This window comes from Mustelus asterias, chromosome 13 (genome assembly GCF_964213995.1).
Source record: "Mustelus asterias chromosome 13, sMusAst1.hap1.1, whole genome shotgun sequence".
NCBI classification, from domain to species: Eukaryota; Metazoa; Chordata; class Chondrichthyes; order Carcharhiniformes; family Triakidae; genus Mustelus; species Mustelus asterias.
This window is the reverse complement of record NC_135813.1, coordinates 48,579,391-48,598,773: the sequence shown is the minus strand read 5'-3', so window position 1 is coordinate 48,598,773 and position 19,383 is coordinate 48,579,391. Positions and strand designations below refer to the sequence as shown.

At 56.7% G+C, this 19,383-nt stretch overlaps 1 protein-coding gene across 2 annotated transcripts in view; it reads left to right on the top strand.

Annotated features, from left to right (window-relative positions):
* The window catches only part of LOC144502597 (apical endosomal glycoprotein-like), a 131,021-nt gene that overhangs the window by 77,273 nt on the left and 34,365 nt on the right, over positions 1 to 19,383 (top strand). For both annotated transcript variants that reach the window (XM_078226716.1, XM_078226715.1), the window contains exon 8: positions 18,910 to 19,000. In XM_078226716.1, the coding sequence (XP_078082842.1) occupies positions 18,910 to 19,000 (91 nt within the window). The remainder of the gene's footprint in view (positions 1 to 18,909; positions 19,001 to 19,383) is intronic.

The window sequence follows — 19,383 nt, the reverse complement described above, 5'->3', positions numbered from 1 at the left end:
GAGACACCAACTGTAACTCTCTACTGCAGCCCGAGCAACACTCCCTCACTGAGACACCAACTGTCACACTCTCCTGCAGCCCGAGCAACACTCCCTCACTGAGACACCAACTGTCACACTCTACTGCAGACCGAGCAGCACTCCCTCAGTGAGAGACCAACTGTCACACTCTACTGCAGCCCGAGCAACACTCCCTCACTGAGACACGAACTGTCACACTCTCCTGCAGCCCGAGCAACAATCCCTCACTGAGACACCAACTGTCACACTCTACTGCAGCCCGAGCAGCACTCCCTCACTGAGACACGAACTGTCACACTCTACTGCAGCCCGAGCAGCACTCCCTCACTGAGACACCAACTATCACACTCAACTGCAGCCCGAGCAGCACTCCCTCAGTGAGACACCAACTGTCACACTCTACTGCAGCCCGAGCAGCACTCCCTCACTGAGACACCAACTATCACACTCTACTGCTGCCCGAGCAGCACTCCCTCACTGAGACACCAACTATCACACTCTACTGCAGCCCGAGCAGCACTCCCTCAGTGAGACAGCAACTGTCACACTCTATTGCAGCCCAAGCAGCACTCCCTCAGTGAGACACCAACTATCACCCTCTACTGCAGCCCGAGCAGCACTCCCTCAGTGAGTCACCAACTGTCACACTCTACTGCAGCCCGAGCAACACTCCCTCAGTCAGACACCAACTGTCACACTCTACTGCAGCCCGAGCAACACTCTCTCACTGAGACACCAACTGTCACACTCTACTGCAGCCCGAGCAACACTCCCTCACTGAGACACCAACTGTCACACTCTCCTGCAGCCCGAGCTGCACTCCCTCAATGAGTCACCAACTGTCACACTCTACTGCAGCCCGAGCAGCACTCCCTCAATGAGTCACCAACTGTCACACTCTACTGCAGACCGAGCAGCACTCCCTCAGTGAGACACCAACTGTCACACTCTACTGCAGCCCGAGCAGCACTCCCTCAGTGAGACACCAACTGTCACACTCTACTGCAGCCCGAGCAACACTCCCTCACTGAGTCACGAACTGTCACACTCTCCTGCAGCCCGAGCAACACTCCCTCACTGAGACACCAACTGTCACACTCTACTGCAGCCCGAGCAGCACTCCCTCACTGAGACACGAACTGTCACACTCTACTGCAGCCCGAGCAACACTCCCTCACTGAGACACGAACTGTCACACTCTCCTGCAGCCCGAGCAACACTCCCTCACTGAGACACCAACTGTAACACTCTACTGCAGCCCGAGCAACACTCCCTCACTGAGACACGAACTGTCACACTCTCCTGCAGCCCGAGCAACACTCCCTCACTGAGACACCAACTGTAACACTCTACTGCAGCCCGAGCAGCACTCCCTCACTGAGACACGAACTGTCACACTCTACTGCAGCCCGAGCAACACTCCCTCACTGAGACACCAACTGTAACACTCTACTGCAGCCCGAGCAGCACTCCCTCACTGAGAAACGAACTGTCACACTCTACTGCAGCCCGAGCAACACTCCCTCACTGAGACACGAACTGTCACACTCTCCTGCAGCCCGAGCAACACTCCCTCACTGAGACACCAACTGTAACACTCTACTGCAGCCCGAGCAACACTCCCTCACTGAGACACGAACTGTCACACTCTCCTGCAGCCCGAGCAACACTCCCTCACTGAGACACCAACTGTAACAGTCTACTGCAGCCCGAGCAGCACTCTCTCACTGAGACACCAACTGTCACACTCTACTGCTGCCCGAGCAGCACTCCCTCACTGAGTCACCAACTGTCAGACTCTACTGCAGCCCGAGCAGCACTCCCTCACTGAGACACCAACTGTCACACTCTACTGCAGCCCGAGCAGCACTCCCTCACTGAGACACCCACTGTCACACTCTACTGCAGCCCGAGCAACACTCCGTCACTGAGACACCAAGTGTCACACTCTACTGCAGCCCGAGCAGCACTCCCTCAGTGAGACACCAACTGTCACACTCTACTGCAGCCCGAGCAGCACTCCCTCACTGAGACACCAACTATCACACTCTACTGCAGCCCGAGCAGCACTCCCTCACTGAGACACCAACTGTCACACTCGACTGCAGCCCGAGCAGCACTCCCTCAGTGAGACACCAAGTGTCACACTCTACTGCAGCCCGAGCAGCACTCCCTCACTGAGACACCAACTATCACACTCAACTGCAGCCCGAGCAGCACTCCCTCAGTGAGACACCAACTGTCACACTCTACTGCAGCCCGAGCAGCACTCCCTCACTGAGACACCAACTATCACACTCTACTGCTACCCGAGCAGCACTCCCTCACTGAGACACCAACTATCACACTCTACTGCAGCCCGAGCAGCACTCCCTCAGTGAGACAGCAACTGTCACACTCTCTTGCAGCCCAAGCAGCACTCCCTCAGTGAGACACCAACTATCACCCTCTACTGCAGCCCGAGCAACACTCCCTCACTGAGACACCAACTGTCACTCTCTACTGCAGCCCGAGCAACACTCCCTCACTAAGACACCAACTGTCACACCCTACTCACGCCCGAGCAGCACTCCCTCACTGAGACACCAACTGTCACACTCTACTGCAGCCCGAGCAACACTCCCTCACTGAGACACCAACTGTCACACTCTACTGCAGCCCGAGCAGCACTCCCTCACTGAGACACCAACTGTCACACTCTACTGACGCCCGAGCAACACTCTCTCACTGAGACACCAACTTCACACTCTACTGCAGCCCGAGCAGCACTCGCTCACTGAGACACCAACTGTCACACTCTACTCAAGCCCGAGCAACACTCCCTCAGTGAGTCACCAACTTCACACTCTACTGCAGCCCGAGCAGCACTCCCTCACTGAGACACCAACTGTCACACTCTAGTCAAGCCCGAGCAACACTCCCTCAGTGAGTCACCAACTGTCACCCTCTACTGCAGCCCGAGCAGCACTCCCTCACTGAGACACCAACTGTCACACTCTACTGCAGCCCGAGCAACACTCCCTCACTGAGACACCAACTGTCACACTCAACTGCAGCCCGAGCAGCACTCCCTCAGTGAGACACCAACTGTCACACTCTACTGCAGCCCGAGCAACACTCCCTCACTGAGACACCAACTGTCACACTCTACTGCAGCCCGAGCAGCACTCCCTCAGTGAGACACCAACTGTCACACTCTACTGCAGCCCGAGCAGCACTCCCTCACTGAGTCACCAACTGTCACACTCTCCTGCAGCCCGAGCAGCACTCCCTCAGTGAGACACCAACTGTCACACTCTACTGCAGCCCGAGCAGCACTCCCTCAGTGAGACACCAACTGTCACACTCAACTGCAGCCCGAGCAGCACTCCCTCAGTGAGACACCAACTGTCACACTCTACTGCAGCCCGAGCAGCACTCCCTCAGTGAGACACCAACTGTCACACTCTACTGCAGCCCGAGCAGCACTCCCTCAGTGAGACACCAACTGTCACACTCAACTGCAGCCCGAGCAGCACTCCCTCAGTGAGACACCAACTGTCACACTCGACTGCAGCCCGAGCAGCACTCCCTCACTGAGACACCAACTGTCACACTCTACTGCAGCCCGAGCAACACTCTCTCACTGAGACACCAACTGTCACACTCTACTGCAGCCCGAGCAGCACTCCCTCAGTGAGTCACCAACTGTCACACTCTACTGCAGCCCGAGCAGCACTCCCACAGTGAGACACCAACTGTCACACTCTACTGCAGCCCGAGCAACACTCCCTCAGTCAGACACCAACTGTCACTCTCTACTGCAGCCCGAGCAACACTCCCTCACTGAGACACCAACTGTCACACTCTACTGCAGCCCGAGCAACACTCTCTCACTGAGACACCAACTGTCACACTCTCCTGCAGCCCGAGCAGCACTCCCTCACTGAGTCACCAACTGTCACACTCTACTGCAGCCCGAGCAACACTCTCTCACTGAGACACCAACTGTCACACTCTACTGCAGCCCGAGCAACACTCTCTCACTGAGACACCAACTGTCACACTCTACTGCAGCCCGAGCAACACTCTCTCACTGAGACACCAACTGTCACTCTCTACTGCAGCCCGAGCAACACTCCCTCACTGAGACATCAACTGTCACACTCTCCTGCAGCCCGAGCAGCACTCCCTCACTGAGACACCAACTGTCACACTCTACTGCAGCCCGAGCAACACTCTCTCACTGAGACACCAACTGTCACACTCTACTGCAGCCCGAGCAACACTCTCTCACTGAGACACCAACTGTCACACTCTCCTGCAGCCCGAGCAGCACTCCCTCACTGAGACACCAACTGTCACACTCTACTGCAGCCCGAGCAGCACTCCCTCACTGAGACACCAACTGTCACACTCGACTGCAGCCCGAGCAGCACTCCCTCAGTGAGACACCAACTGTCACACTCTCCTGCAGCCCGAGCAGCACTCCCTCAGTGAGACACCAACTGTCACACTCTACTGCAGCCCGAGCAACACTCCCTCAGTCAGACACCAACTGTCACACTCTACTGCAGCCCGAGCAACACTCCCTCACTGAGACACCAACTGTCACACTCTCCTGCAGCCCGAGTAGCACTCCCTCACTGAGACACCAACTGTCACACTCTATTGCAGCCCGAGCAGCACTCCCTCACTGAGACACCAACTGTCACACTCTACTGCAGACCGAGCAGCACTCCCTCAGTGAGACACCAACTGTCACACTCTACTGCAGCCCGAGCAGCACTCCCTCAGTGAGACACCAACTGTCACACTCTCCTGCAGCCCGAGCAACACTCCCTCACTGAGACACCAACTGTCACACTCTACTGCAGCCCGAGCAGCACTCCCTCACTGAGACACCAACTGTCACACTCTATTGCAGCCCGAGCAGCACTCCCTCAGTGAGTCACCAACTGTCACACTCTACTGCAGCCCGAGCAGCACTCCCTCAGTGAGACACCAACTGTCACACTCTACTGCAGCCCGAGCAGCACTCCCTCAGTGAGTCACCAACTGTCACACTCTACTGCTGCCCGAGCAGCACTCCCTCAGTGAGTCACCAACTGTCACACTCTACTGCAGCCCGAGCAGCACTCCCTCAGTGAGACACCAACTGTCACACTCTACTGCAGCCCGAGCAGCACTCCCTCACTGAGACACCAACTGTCACACTCTATTGCAGCCCGAACAGCACTCCCTCACTGAGACACCAACTGTCACACTCTACTGCAGCCCGAGCAGCACTCCCTCACTGAGACACCAACTGTCACACTCTACTGCAGCCCGAGCAGGATTCCCTCACTGAGTCACCAACTGTCACACTCTACTGCAGCCCGAGCAGCACTCCCTCACTGAGACACCAACTGTCACACTCTACTGCAGCCCGAGCAGCACTCCCTCAGTGAGACACCAACTGTCACACTCTACTGCAGCCCGAGCAGCACTCCCTCACTGAGACACCAACTGTCACACTCTACTGCAGCCCGAGCAGCACTCCCTCACTGAGACACCAACTGTCACACTCTACTGCAGCCCGAGCAGCACTCCCTCACTGAGACACCAACTGTCACACTCTACTGCAGCCCGAGCAGCACTCCCTCAGTGAGACACCAACTGTCACACTCTACTGCAGCCCGAGCAACACTCCCTCAGTCAGACACCAACTGTCACACTCTACTGCAGCCCGAGCAACACTCTCTCACTGAGACACCAACTGTCACTCTCTACTGCAGCCCGAGCAACACTCCCTCACTGAGACACCAACTGTCACACTCTCCTGCAGCCCGAGCAGCACTCCCTCAGTGAGACACCAACTGTCACACTCTACTGCAGCCCGAGCAACACTCCCTCAGTCAGACACCAACTGTCACACTCTACTGCAGCCCGAGCAACACTCTCTCACTGAGACACCAACTGTCACACTCTAGTGCAGCCCGAGCAACACTCCCTCACTGAGACACCAACTGTCACACTCTCCTGCAGCCCGAGCAGCACTCCCTCACTGAGACACCAACTGTCACACTCTACTGCAGACCGAGCAGCACTCCCTCAGTGAGACACCAACTGTCACACTCTACTGCAGACCGAGCAGCACTCCCTCAGTGAGACACCAACTGTCACACTCTACTGCAGCCCGAGCAACACTCCCTCACTGAGACACGAACTGTCACATTCTCCTGCAGCCCGAGCAACACTCCCTCACTGAGACACCAACTGTCACACTCTACTGCAGCCCGAGCAGCACTCCCTCACTGAGACACGAACTGTCACACTCTACTGCAGCCCGAGCAACACTCCCTCACTGAGACACGAACTGTCACACTCTCCTGCAGCCCGAGCAACACTCTCTCACTGAGACACCAACTGTCACACTCTACTGTTGCCCGATCAGCACTCCCTCAGTGAGTCACCAACTGTCACACTCTACTGCAGCCCGAGCAGCACTCCCTCAGTGAGACACCAACTGTCACACTCTACTGCAGCCCGAGCAGCACTCCCTCAGTGAGTCACCAACTGTCACACTCTACTGCAGCCCGAGCAGCACTCCCTCAGTGAGACACCAACTGTCACACTCTACTGCAGCCCGAGCAGCACTCCCTCACTGAGACACCAACTGTCACACTCTACTGCAGCCCGAGCAGCACTCCCTCAGTGAGTCACCAACTGTCACACTCTACTGCAGCCCGAGCAGCACTCCCTCAGTGAGACACCAACTGTCACACTCTACTGCAGCCCGAGCAGCACTCCCTCAGTGAGTCACCAACTGTCACACTCTACTGCTGCCCGAGCAGCACTCCCTCAGTGAGTCACCAACTGTCACACTCTACTGCAGCCCGAGCAGCACTCCCTCAGTGAGACACCAACTGTCACACTCTACTGCAGCCCGAGCAGCACTCCCTCACTGAGACACCAACTGTCACACTCTATTGCAGCCCGAGCAGCACTCCCTCACTGAGACACCAACTGTCACACTCTACTGCAGCCCGAGCAGCACTCCCTCACTGAGACACCAACTGTCACACTCTACTGCAGCCCGAGCAGGATTCCCTCACTGAGTCACCAACTGTCACACTCTACTGCAGCCCGAGCAACACTCCCTCACTGAGACACCAACTGTCACACTCTACTGCAGCCCGAGCAGCACTCCCTCACTGAGACACCAACTGTCACACTCTACTGCAGCCCGAGCAGCACTCCCTCACTGAGACACCAACTGTCACACTCTACTGCAGCCCGAGCAGCACTCCCTCACTGAGACACCAACTGTCACACTCTACTGCAGCCCGAGCAGCACTCCCTCACTGAGTCACCAACTGTCACACTCTACTGCAGCCCGAGCAGCACTCCCTCACTGAGACACCAACTGTCACACTCTACTGCAGCCCGAGCAGCACTCCCTCACTGAGACACCAACTGTCACACTCTACTGCAGCCCGAGCAGCACTCCCTCACTGAGACACCAACTGTCACACTCTACTGCAGCCCGAGCAGCACTCCCTCACTGAGACACCAACTGTCACACTCTACTGCAGCCCGAGCAACACTCCCTCAGTCAGACACCAACTGTCACACTCTACTGCAGCCCGAGCAACACTCTCTCACTGAGACACCAACTGTCACTCTCTACTGCAGCCCGAGCAACACTCCCTCACTGAGACACCAACTGTCACACTCTCCTGCAGCCCGAGCAGCACTCCCTCAGTGAGACACCAACTGTCACACTCTACTGCAGCCCGAGCAACACTCCCTCAGTCAGACACCAACTGTCACACTCTACTGCAGCCCGAGCAACACTCTCTCACTGAGACACCAACTGTCACACTCTACTGCAGCCCGAGCAACACTCCCTCACTGAGACACCAACTGTCACACTCTCCTGCAGCCCGAGCAGCACTCCCTCACTGAGACACCAACTGTCACACTCTACTGCAGACCGAGCAGCACTCCCTCAGTGAGACACCAACTGTCACACTCTACTGCAGCCCGAGCAGCACTCCCTCAGTGAGACACCAACTGTCACACTCTACTGCAGCCCGAGCAACACTCCCTCACTGAGACACGAACTGTCACATTCTCCTGCAGCCCGAGCAACACTCCCTCACTGAGACACGAACTGTCACACTCTACTGCAGCCCGAGCAACACTCCCTCACTGAGACACGAACTGTCACACTCTCCTGCAGCCCGAGCAACACTCTCTCACTGAGACACCAACTGTCACACTCTACTGTTGCCCGAGCAGCACTCCCTCAGTGAGTCACCAACTGTCACACTCTACTGCTGCCCGAGCAGCACTCCCTCAGTGAGTCACCAACTGTCACACTCTACTGCAGCCCGAGCAGCACTCCCTCACTGAGACACCAACTGTCACACTCTATTGCAGCCCGAGCAGCACTCCCTCAGTGAGTCACCAACTGTCACACTCTACTGCAGCCCGAGCAGCACTCCCTCAGTGAGACACCAACTGTCACACTCTACTGCAGCCCGAGCAGCACTCCCTCACTGAGACACCAACTGTCACACTCTATTGCAGCCCGAGCAGCACTCCCTCACTGAGTCACCAACTGTCACACTCTACTGCAGCCCGAGCAACACTCCGTCACTGAGACACCAAGTGTCACACTCTACTGCAGCCCGAGCAACACTCCGTCACTGAGACACCAACTGTCACACTCTACTGCAGCCCGAGCAGCACTCCCTCAGTGAGACACCAACTGTCACACTCTACTGCAGCCCGAGCAGCACTCCCTCACTGAGACACCAACTGTCACACTCTACTGCAGCCCGAGCAGCACTCCCTCACTGAGACACGAACTATCACACTCTACTGCAGCCCGAGCAGCACTCCCTCACTGAGACACCAACTGTCACACTCGACTGCAGCCCGAGCAGCACTCCCTCAGTGAGACACCAAGTGTCACACTCTACTGCAGCCCGAGCAGCACTCCCTCACTGAGACACCAACTGTCACACTCTCCTGCAGCCCGAGCAGCACTCCCTCACTGAGACACCAACTGTCACACTCTACTGCAGCCCGAGCAGCACTCCCTCACTGAGACACCAACTATCACACTCTACTGCAGCCCGAGCAGCACTCCCTCAGTGAGACAGCAACTGTCACACTCTATTGCAGCCCAAGCAGCACTCCCTCAGTGAGACACCAACTATCACCCTCTACTGCAGCCCGAGCAGCACTCCCTCACTGAGACACCAACTGTCACACTCTACTGCAGCCCGAGCAGCACTCCCTCACTGAGACAGCAACTGTCACACTCTACTGCAGCCCGAGAAGCACTCCCTCAGTGAGACACCAACTGTCACACTCTACTGCAGCCCGAGCAACACTCCCTCACTGAGGCACCAACTGTCACACTCTTCTGCAGCCCGAGCAGCACTCCCTCAGTGAGACACCAACTGTCACACTCTACTGCAGCCCGAGCAGCACTCCCTCAGTGAGACACCAACTGTCACACTCTACTGCAGCCCGAGCAGCACTCCCTCACTGAGACACCAACTGTCACACTCTACTGCAGCCCGAGCAGCACTCCCTCACTGAGACACCAACTATCACACTCAACTGCAGCCCGAGCAGCACTCCCTCAGTGAGACACCAACTGTCACACTCTACTGCAGCCCGAGCAGCACTCCTTCACTGAGACACCAACTGTCACACTCTACTGCAGCCCGAGCAGCACTCCCTCACTGAGACACCAACTGACACACTCTACTGCAGCCCGAGCAGCACTCCCTCAGTGAGACACCAACTGACACACTCTACTGCAGCCCGAGCAACACTCCCTCACTGAGATACCAACTGTCACACTCTACTGCAGCCCGAGCAGCACTCCCTCAGTGAGATACCAACTGTCACACTCTACTGCAGCCCGAGCAACACACCCTCAGTGAGTCACCAACTGTCACACTCTACTGCAGCCCGAGCAGCACTCCCTCACTGAGGCACCAACTGTCACACTCTACTGCAGCCCGAGCAGCACTCCCTCACTGAGACACCAACTGTCACACTCTACTGCAGCCCGAGCGGCACTCCCTCACTGAGACACCAACTGTCACACTCTACAGCAGCCCGAGCAACACTCCCTCACTGAGACACCAACTGTCACACTCTACTCACGCCCGAGCAACACTCCCTCAGTGAGTCACCAACTTCACACTCTACTGCAGCCCGAGCAGCACTCGCTCACTGAGACACCAACTGTCACACTCTACTCAAGCCCGAGCAACACTCCCTCAGTGAGACACCAACTTCACACTCTACTGCAGCCCGAGCAGCACTCCCTCACTGAGACACCAACTGTCACACTCTAGTCAAGCCCGAGCAACACTCCCTCAGTGAGTCACCAACTGTCACACTCTACTGCAGCCCGAGCAGCACTCCCTCACTGAGACACCAACTGTCACACTCTACTGCAGCCCGAGCAGCACTCCCTCACTGAGACACCAACTGTCACACTCTACTGCAGCCCGAGCAACACTCCCTCACTGAGACACCAACTGTCACACTCTACTGCAGCCCGAGCAACACTCCCTCAGTGAGACACCAACTGTCACACTCTACTGCAGCCCGAGCAGCACTCCCTCAGTGAGACACCAACTGTCACACTCTACTGCAGCCCGAGCAGCACTCCTTCAGTGAGTCACCAACTTCACACTCTACTGCAGCCCGAGCAACACTCCCTCACTGAGATACCAACTGTCACACTCTACTGCAGCCCGAGCAGCACTCCCTCAGTGAGATACCAACTGTCACACTATACTGCAGCCCGAGCAGCACTCCCTCAGTGAGACACCAACTGTCACACTCTACTGCAGCCCGAGCAGCACTCCCTCAGTGAGTCACCAACTGTCACACTCTACTGCAGCCCGAGCAGCACTCCCTCAGTGAGACACCAACTGTCACACTCTACTGCAGCCCGAGCAGCACTCCCTCAGTGAGTCACCAACTGTCACACTCTACTGCTGCCCGAGCAGCACTCCCTCAGTGAGTCACCAACTGTCACACTCTACTGCAGCCCGAGCAGCACTCCCTCAGTGAGACACCAACTGTCACACTCTACTGCAGCCCGAGCAGCACTCCCTCACTGAGACACCAACTGTCACACTCTATTGCAGCCCGAGCAGCACTCCCTCACTGAGACACCAACTGTCACACTCTACTGCAGCCCGAGCAGCACTCCCTCACTGAGACACCAACTGTCACACTCTACTGCAGCCCGAGCAGGATTCCCTCACTGAGTCACCAACTGTCACACTCTACTGCAGCCCGAGCAGCACTCCCTCACTGAGACACCAACTGTCACACTCTACTGCAGCCCGAGCAGCACTCCCTCACTGAGACACCAACTGTCACACTCTACTGCAGCCCGAGCAGCACTCCCTCACTGAGACACCAACTGTCACACTCTACTGCAGCCCGAGCAGCACTCCCTCACTGAGACACCAACTGTCACACTCTACTGCAGCCCGAGCAACACTCCCTCACTGAGACACCAACTGTCACTCTCCACTGCAGCCCGAGCAACACTCCCTCAGTGAGACACCAACTGTCACACTCTACTGCAGCCCGAGCAACACTCCCTCACTGAGTCACCAACTGTCACACTCTACTGCAGCCCGAGCAGCACTCCCTCACTGAGACACCAACTGTCACACTCTACTGCAGCCCGAGCAGCACTCCCTCACTGAGACACCAACTGTCACACTCTACTGCAGCCCGAGCAGCACTCCCTCACTGAGACACCAACTGTCACACTCTACTGCAGCCCGAGCAGCACTCCCTCACTGAGACACCAACTGTCACACTCTACTGCAGCCCGAGCAGCACTCCCTCACTGAGACACCAACTGTCACACTCTACTGCAGCCCGAGCAGGATTCCCTCACTGAGTCACCAACTGTCACACTCGACTGCAGCCCGAGCAGCACTCCCTCACTGAGACACCAACTGTCACACTCTACTGCAGCCCGAGCAACACTCCGTCACTGAGACACCAAGTGTCACACTCTACTGCAGCCCGAGCAACGCTCCGTCACTGAGACACCAACTGTCACACTCTACTGCAGCCCGAGCAACACTCCGTCACTGAGACACCAACTGTCACACTCTACTGCAGCCCGAGCAACACTCCGTCACTGAGACACCAAGTGTCACACTCTACTGCAGCCCGAGCAGCACTCCCTCAGTGAGACACCAACTGTCACACTCTACTGCAGCCCGAGCAGCACTCCCTCACTGAGACACCAACTGTCACACTCTACTGCAGCCCGAGCAGCACTCCCTCACTGAGACACCAACTATCACACTCTACTGCAGCCCGAGCAGCACTCCCTCACTGAGACACCAACTGTCACACTCGACTGCAGCCCGAGCAGCACTCCCTCAGTGAGACACCAAGTGTCACACTCTACTGCAGCCCGAGCAGCACTCCCTCACTGAGACACCAACTGTCACACTCTCCTGCAGCCCGAGCAGCACTCCCTCACTGAGACACCAACTGTCACACTCTACTGCAGCCCGAGCAGCACTCCCTCACTGAGACACCAACTATCACACTCTACTGCAGCCCGAGCAGCACTCCCTCAGTGAGACAGCAACTGTCACACTCTATTGCAGCCCAAGCAGCACTCCCTCAGTGAGACACCAACTATCACCCTCTACTGCAGCCCGAGCAGCACTCCCTCACTGAGACACCAACTGTCACACTCTACTGCAGCCCGAGCAGCACTCCCTCACTGAGACAGCAACTGTCACACTCTACTGCAGCCCGATAAGCACTCCCTCAGTGAGACACCAACTGTCACACTCTACTGCAGCCCGAGCAACACTCCCTCACTGAGGCACCAACTGTCACACTCTTCTGCAGCCCGAGCAGCACTCCCTCAGTGAGACACCAACTGTCACACTCTACTGCAGCCCGAGCAGCACTCCCTCAGTGAGACACCAACTGTCACACTCTACTGCAGCCCGAGCAGCACTCCCTCACTGAGACACCAACTGTCACACTCTACTGCAGCCCGAGCAGCACTCCCTCACTGAGACACCAACTATCACACTCAACTGCAGCCCGAGCAGCACTCCCTCAGTGAGACACCAACTGTCACACTCTACTGCAGCCCGAGCAGCACTCCCTCACTGAGACACCAACTGTCACACTCTACTGCAGCCCGAGCAGCACTCCCTCACTGAGACACCAACTGACACACTCTACTGCAGCCCGAGCAGCACTCCCTCAGTGAGTCACCAACTGTCACACTCTACTGCAGCCCGAGCAGCACTCCCTCAGTGAGTCACCAACTGTCACACTCTACTGCAGCCCGAGCAGCACTCCCTCACTGAGGCACCAACTGTCACACTCTACTGCAGCCCGAGCAGCACTCCCTCACTGAGACACCAACTGTCACACTCTACTGCAGCCCGAGCGGCACTCCCTCACTGAGACACCAACTGTCACACTCTACAGCAGCCCGAGCAACACTCCCTCACTGAGACACCAACTGTCACACTCTACTCACGCCCGAGCAACACTCCCTCAGTGAGTCACCAACTTCACACTCTACTGCAGCCCGAGCAGCACTCGCTCACTGAGACACCAACTGTCACACTCTAGTCAAGCCCGAGCAACACTCCCTCAGTGAGTCACCAACTGTCACACTCTACTGCAGCCCGAGCAGCACTCCCTCACTGAGACACCAACTGTCACACTCTACTGCAGCCCGAGCAGCACTCCCTCACTGAGACACCAACTGTCACACTCTACTGCAGCCCGAGCAACACTCCCTCACTGAGACACCAACTGTCACACTCTACTGCAGCCCGAGCAACACTCCCTCAGTGAGACACCAACTGTCACACTCTACTGCAGCCCGAGCAGCACTCCCTCAGTGAGACACCAACTGTCACACTCTACTGCAGCCCGAGCAGCACTCCTTCAGTGAGTCACCAACTTCACACTCTACTGCAGCCCGAGCAACACTCCCTCACTGAGATACCAACTGTGACACTCTACTGCAGCCCGAGCAGCACTCCCTCAGTGAGATACCAACTGTCACACTATACTGCAGCCCGAGCAGCACTCCCTCAGTGAGTCACCAACTGTCACACTCTACTGCAGCCCGAGCAACACTCCCTCACTGAGACACCAACTGTCACACTCTACTGCAGCCCGAGCAGCACTCCCTCACTGAGACACCAACTGTCACACTCGACTGCAGCCCGAGCAGCACTCCCTCACTGAGACACCAACTATCACACTCTACTGCAGCCCGAGCAACACTCCCTCACTGAGACACCAACTGTCACACTCTACTGCAGCCCGAGCAGCACTCCCTCACTGAGTCACCAACTGTCACACTCTACTGCAGCCCGAGTAGCACTCTCTCACTGAGACACCAACTGTCACACTCTACTGCAGCCCGAGCAGCACTCCCTCACTGAGACACTAACTGTCACACTCTACTGCAGTCCGAGCAGCACTCCCTCACTGAGACACCAACTGTCACACTCTACTGCAGCCCGAGCAACACTCCCTCAGTGAGACACCAACTGTCACACTCTACTGCAGCCCGAGTAGCACTCCCTCACTGAGACACCAACTGTCACACTCTCCTGCAGCCCGAGCAGCACTCCCTCACTGAGTCACCAACTGTCACACTCTACTGCAGCCCGAGCAGCACTCCCTCAGTGAGACACCAACTGTCACACTCTACTGAAGCCCGAGCAGCACTCCCTCACTGAGACACGAACTGTCACACTCTACTGCAGCCCGAGCAACACTCCCTCACTGAGACACCAACTGTCACACTCTACTGCAGCCCGAGCAACACTCCCTCACTGAGACACGAACTGTCACACTCTACTGCAGCCCGAGCAGCACTCCCTCACTGAGACACCAACTGTCACACTCTACTGAAGCCCGAGCAGCACTCCCTCACTGAGACACGAACTGTCACACTCTACTGCAGCCCGAGCAGCACTCCCTCACTGAGACACCAACTGTCACACTCTACTGCAGCCCGAGCAGCACTCCCTCACTGAGACACCAACTGTCACACTCTACTGCAGCCCGAGCAGTACTCCCTCACTGAGACACTAACTGTCACACTCTACTGCAGTCCGAGCAGCACTCCCTCACTGAGACACCAACTGTCACACTCTACTGCAGCCCGAGCAGCACTCCCTCAGTGAGACACCAACTGTCACACTCTATTGCAGCCCGAGTAGCACTCCCTCACTGAGACACCAACTGTCACACTCTACTGCAGCCCGAGCAGCACTCCCTCACTGAGACACCAACTGTCACACTCTACTGCAGCCCGAGCAACACTCCCTCACTGAGACACCAACTGTAACACTCTACTGCAGCCCGAGCAGCACTCCCTCAGTGAGATACCAACTGTCACACTCTACTGCAGCCCGAGCAGCACTCCCTCACTGAGACACGAACTGTCACACTCTCCTGCAGCCCGAGCAACACTCCCTCAGTGAGACAGCAACTGTCACACTCTACTGCAGCCCGAGCAGCACTCCCTCACTCAGACACCAACTGTCACACTCTACTGCAGCCCGAGCAGCACTCCCTCACTGAGACACCAACTGTCACACTCTCCTGCACCCCGAGCAACACTCCCTCACTGAGACACCAACTATCACACTCTACTGCAGCCCGAGCAGCACTCCCTCACTCAGACACCAACTGTCACACTCTACTGCAGCCCGAGCAGCACTCCCTCACTGAGACACCAACTGTCACTCTCTACTGCAGCCCGAGCAGCACTCCCTCACTGAGACACCAACTGTCACACTCTACTGCAGCCCGAGCAGCACTCCCTCACTGAGACACCAACTGTCACACTCTACTGCAGCCCGAGCAACACTCTCTCACTGAGACACCAACTGTCACACTCTACTGCAGCCCGAGCAGCACTCCCTCACTGAGACACCAACTGTCACACTCTACTGCAGCCCGAGCAGCACTCCCTCACTGAGACACCAACTGTCACTCTCTACTGCAGCCCGAGCAGCACTCCCTCAGTGAGTCACCAACTGTCACACTCTACTGCAGCCCGAGCAACACTCTCTCACTGAGACACCAACTGTCACACTCTACTGCAGCCCGAGCAGCACTCCATCACTCAGACACCAACTGTCACACTCTACTGCAGCCCGAGCAGCACTCCCTCACTGAGACCCCAACTGTCACACTCTACTGCAGCCCGAGCAGCACTCCCTCACTGAGACACCAACTGTCACACTCTACTGCAGCCCGAGCAGCACTCCCTCACTCAGACACCAACTGTCACACTCTACTGCAGCCCGAGCAGCACTCCCTCAGTGAGACACCAACTGTCACACTCTCCTGCAGCCCGAGCAACACTCCCTCACTGAGACACCAACTGTCACACTCTCCTGCAGCCCGAGCAGCACTCCCTCACTGAGACACCAACTGTCACACTCTACTGCAGCCCGAGCAACACTCCCTCAGTGAGTCACCAACTGTCACACTCTACTGCAGCCCGAGCAGCACTCCCTCACTGAGACACCAACTGTCACACTCTCCTGCAGCCCGAGCAACACTCTCTCACTGAGACACCAACTGTCACACTCTACTGCAGCCCGAGCAGCACTCCCTCACTGAGACACCAACTGTCACTCTCTACTGCAGCCCGAGCAACACTCTCTCACTGAGACACCAACTGTCACACTCTACTGCAGCCCGAGCAGCACTCCCTCACTGAGACACCAACTGTCACACTCTACTGCAGCCCGAGCAGCACTCCCTCACTGAGACACCAACTGTCACTCTCTACTGCAGCCCGAGCAACACTCCCTCACTGAGACACCAACTGTCACACTCTACTGCAGCCCGAGCAACACTCTCTCACTGAGTCACCAACTGTCACACTCTCCTGCAGCCCGAGCAGCACTCCCACAGTGAGACACCAACTGTCACACTCTACTGCAGCCCGAGCAACACTCCCTCACTGAGACACCAACTGTCACACTCTACTGCAGCCCGAGCAACACTCCCTCACTGAGACACCAACTGTCACACTCTACTGCAGCCCGAGCAACACTCCCTCACTGAGACACCAACTGTCACACTCTACTGCAGCCCGAGCAACACTCCCTCACTGAGACACCAACTGTCACACTCTACTGCAGCCCGAGCAACACTCCCTCAGTCAGACACCAACTGTCACACTCTACTGCAGCCCGAGCAACACTCCCTCACTGAGACACCAACTGTCACACTCTACTGCAGCCCGAGCAACACTCCCTCACTGAGACACCAACTGTCACACTCTACTGCAGCCCGAGCAACACTCCCTCACTGAGACACCAACTGTCACACTCTACTGCAGCCCGAGCAACACTCCCTCACTGAGACACCAACTGTCACACTCTACTGCAGCCCGAGCAACACTCCCTCACTGAGACACCAACTGTCACACTCTACTGCAGCCCGAGCAACACTCTCTCACTGAGACACCAACTGTCACACTCTCATGCAGCCCGAGCAACACTCTCTCACTGAGACACCAACTGTCACACTCTACTGCAGCCCGAGCAACACTCTCTCACTGAGTCACCAACTGTCACACTCTGCTGCAGCCCGAGCAACACTCTCTCACTGAGACACCAACTGTCACACTCTACTGCAGCCCGAGCAACACTCTCTCACTGAGTCACCAACTGTCACACTCTACTGCAGCCCGAGCAGCACTCCCTCACTGAGACACCAACTGTCGCACTCTACTGCAGCCCGAGCAGCACTCCCTCACTGAGACACCAACTGTCACACTTTACTGCAGCCCGAGCAACACTCCCTCACTGAGACACCAACTGTCACACTCTACTGCAGCCCGAGCAACACTCCCTCACTGAGACACCAACTGTCACATTCTACTGCAGCCCGAGCAGCACTCCCTCACTGAGACACCAACTGTCACACTCTCCTGCAGCCCGAGCAGCACTCCCTCACTGAGACACCAACTGTCACACTCTACTGCAGCCCGAGCAGCACTCCCTCACTGAGACACCAACTGTCACACTCTCCTGCAGCCCGAGTACTCCAGTACAGACAATACAAGCACTGTAAGGTTGCCTGTTTTTACACTCTGAATGTAGCCTCTGGAAATTTGTTGAAGCCAGTTATCTAATTCACTAAGTGCAGTTGCAAGCAGAGCCTGTATCGGCTCTCCCTAAGCTCTGAACTAAAACTCACCCTTTTTCATCCCAAACAGCAAATGTTTGTTAATTTAAAAATTAAAGAAGGACTCGACTTCTGATAGAAATTAACCCTTAAATTCCCTCAGTCACCAGACTCTGACTTAAGCCTAAGTGACACTCCAGTGCAAACACAAATATCTTGAACAAATTTCCGAACCTATTTTCTTCCCGGTTCCTGGTTCTAACCACTTCTGTTCCACAACTTCAAATCTTGACTATCTGCAATCCCTCGGTGCAGGGATCGCTTTCAGACCTCCGGGCCCCCCGCCAACCTCTGTCCAAAGCAGACGGGGAGGGGGTTGGGGCAGGGGGCGTGTTGGGGAGGGAGGAGGGGTGGGGGAGAGGGCAGGGGGAGGGAGGAAGGGGGTGGGGGAGGGAGCAGGGGGAGGGAAATGGGGTGGGGGAGGGGGGAGGGAGATTGGGTGGGGGTGGGGAGGGGGAGGGAAATGGGGTGGGGGTGTGGGAGTGTTGGGGAGGGGGTTGGGGCAGGGTGAGGGATTGGGGAGGGAGGAGGGATAGGGCGTGGGGAGTGTTGGGGTGGGGAAGGGGCTGGGGCAGGGGTGTATTGGGGAGGGTGAGCAATGATGACCCAGGTTCCTGACAACGTCTCTTGTTTCAGTTCATCTTTGAAGCGATTGGTGGAGGAGCGGAAATGTCACACATTGCAATCGATGATGTCACACTTGATCATAAAGAATGTCCTCAAATTGGTGAGTGACCCTGTGACCCCATGGTGAGTGACCCTGTGACCCCTAACCCCATGGTGAGTGATCCTGTGACCCCTAACCCCATAGTGTGTGACCCCTAACCCCATAGTGAATGACCCTGTGACCCCTATCCCCCTGGTGAGTGACCCTGTGACCCCTAACCCCATGGTGAGTGACCCTGTGACCCCTAACCTCCTGGTGAGTTGCCCTGTGACCCCCAACCCCCTGGTGAGTGACCTGTGACCCGTAACTCCTCGTGAGTGACCCAGGAAATCTAACACCTATCCCTCTGAGTGACCATGTTATCAGTAACTCCTAGATCCACAGTGAGTGATCCTGTGACCCCTAACCCCTATCTCCTGGTGTGTGATCCTCTGACCCAAAAT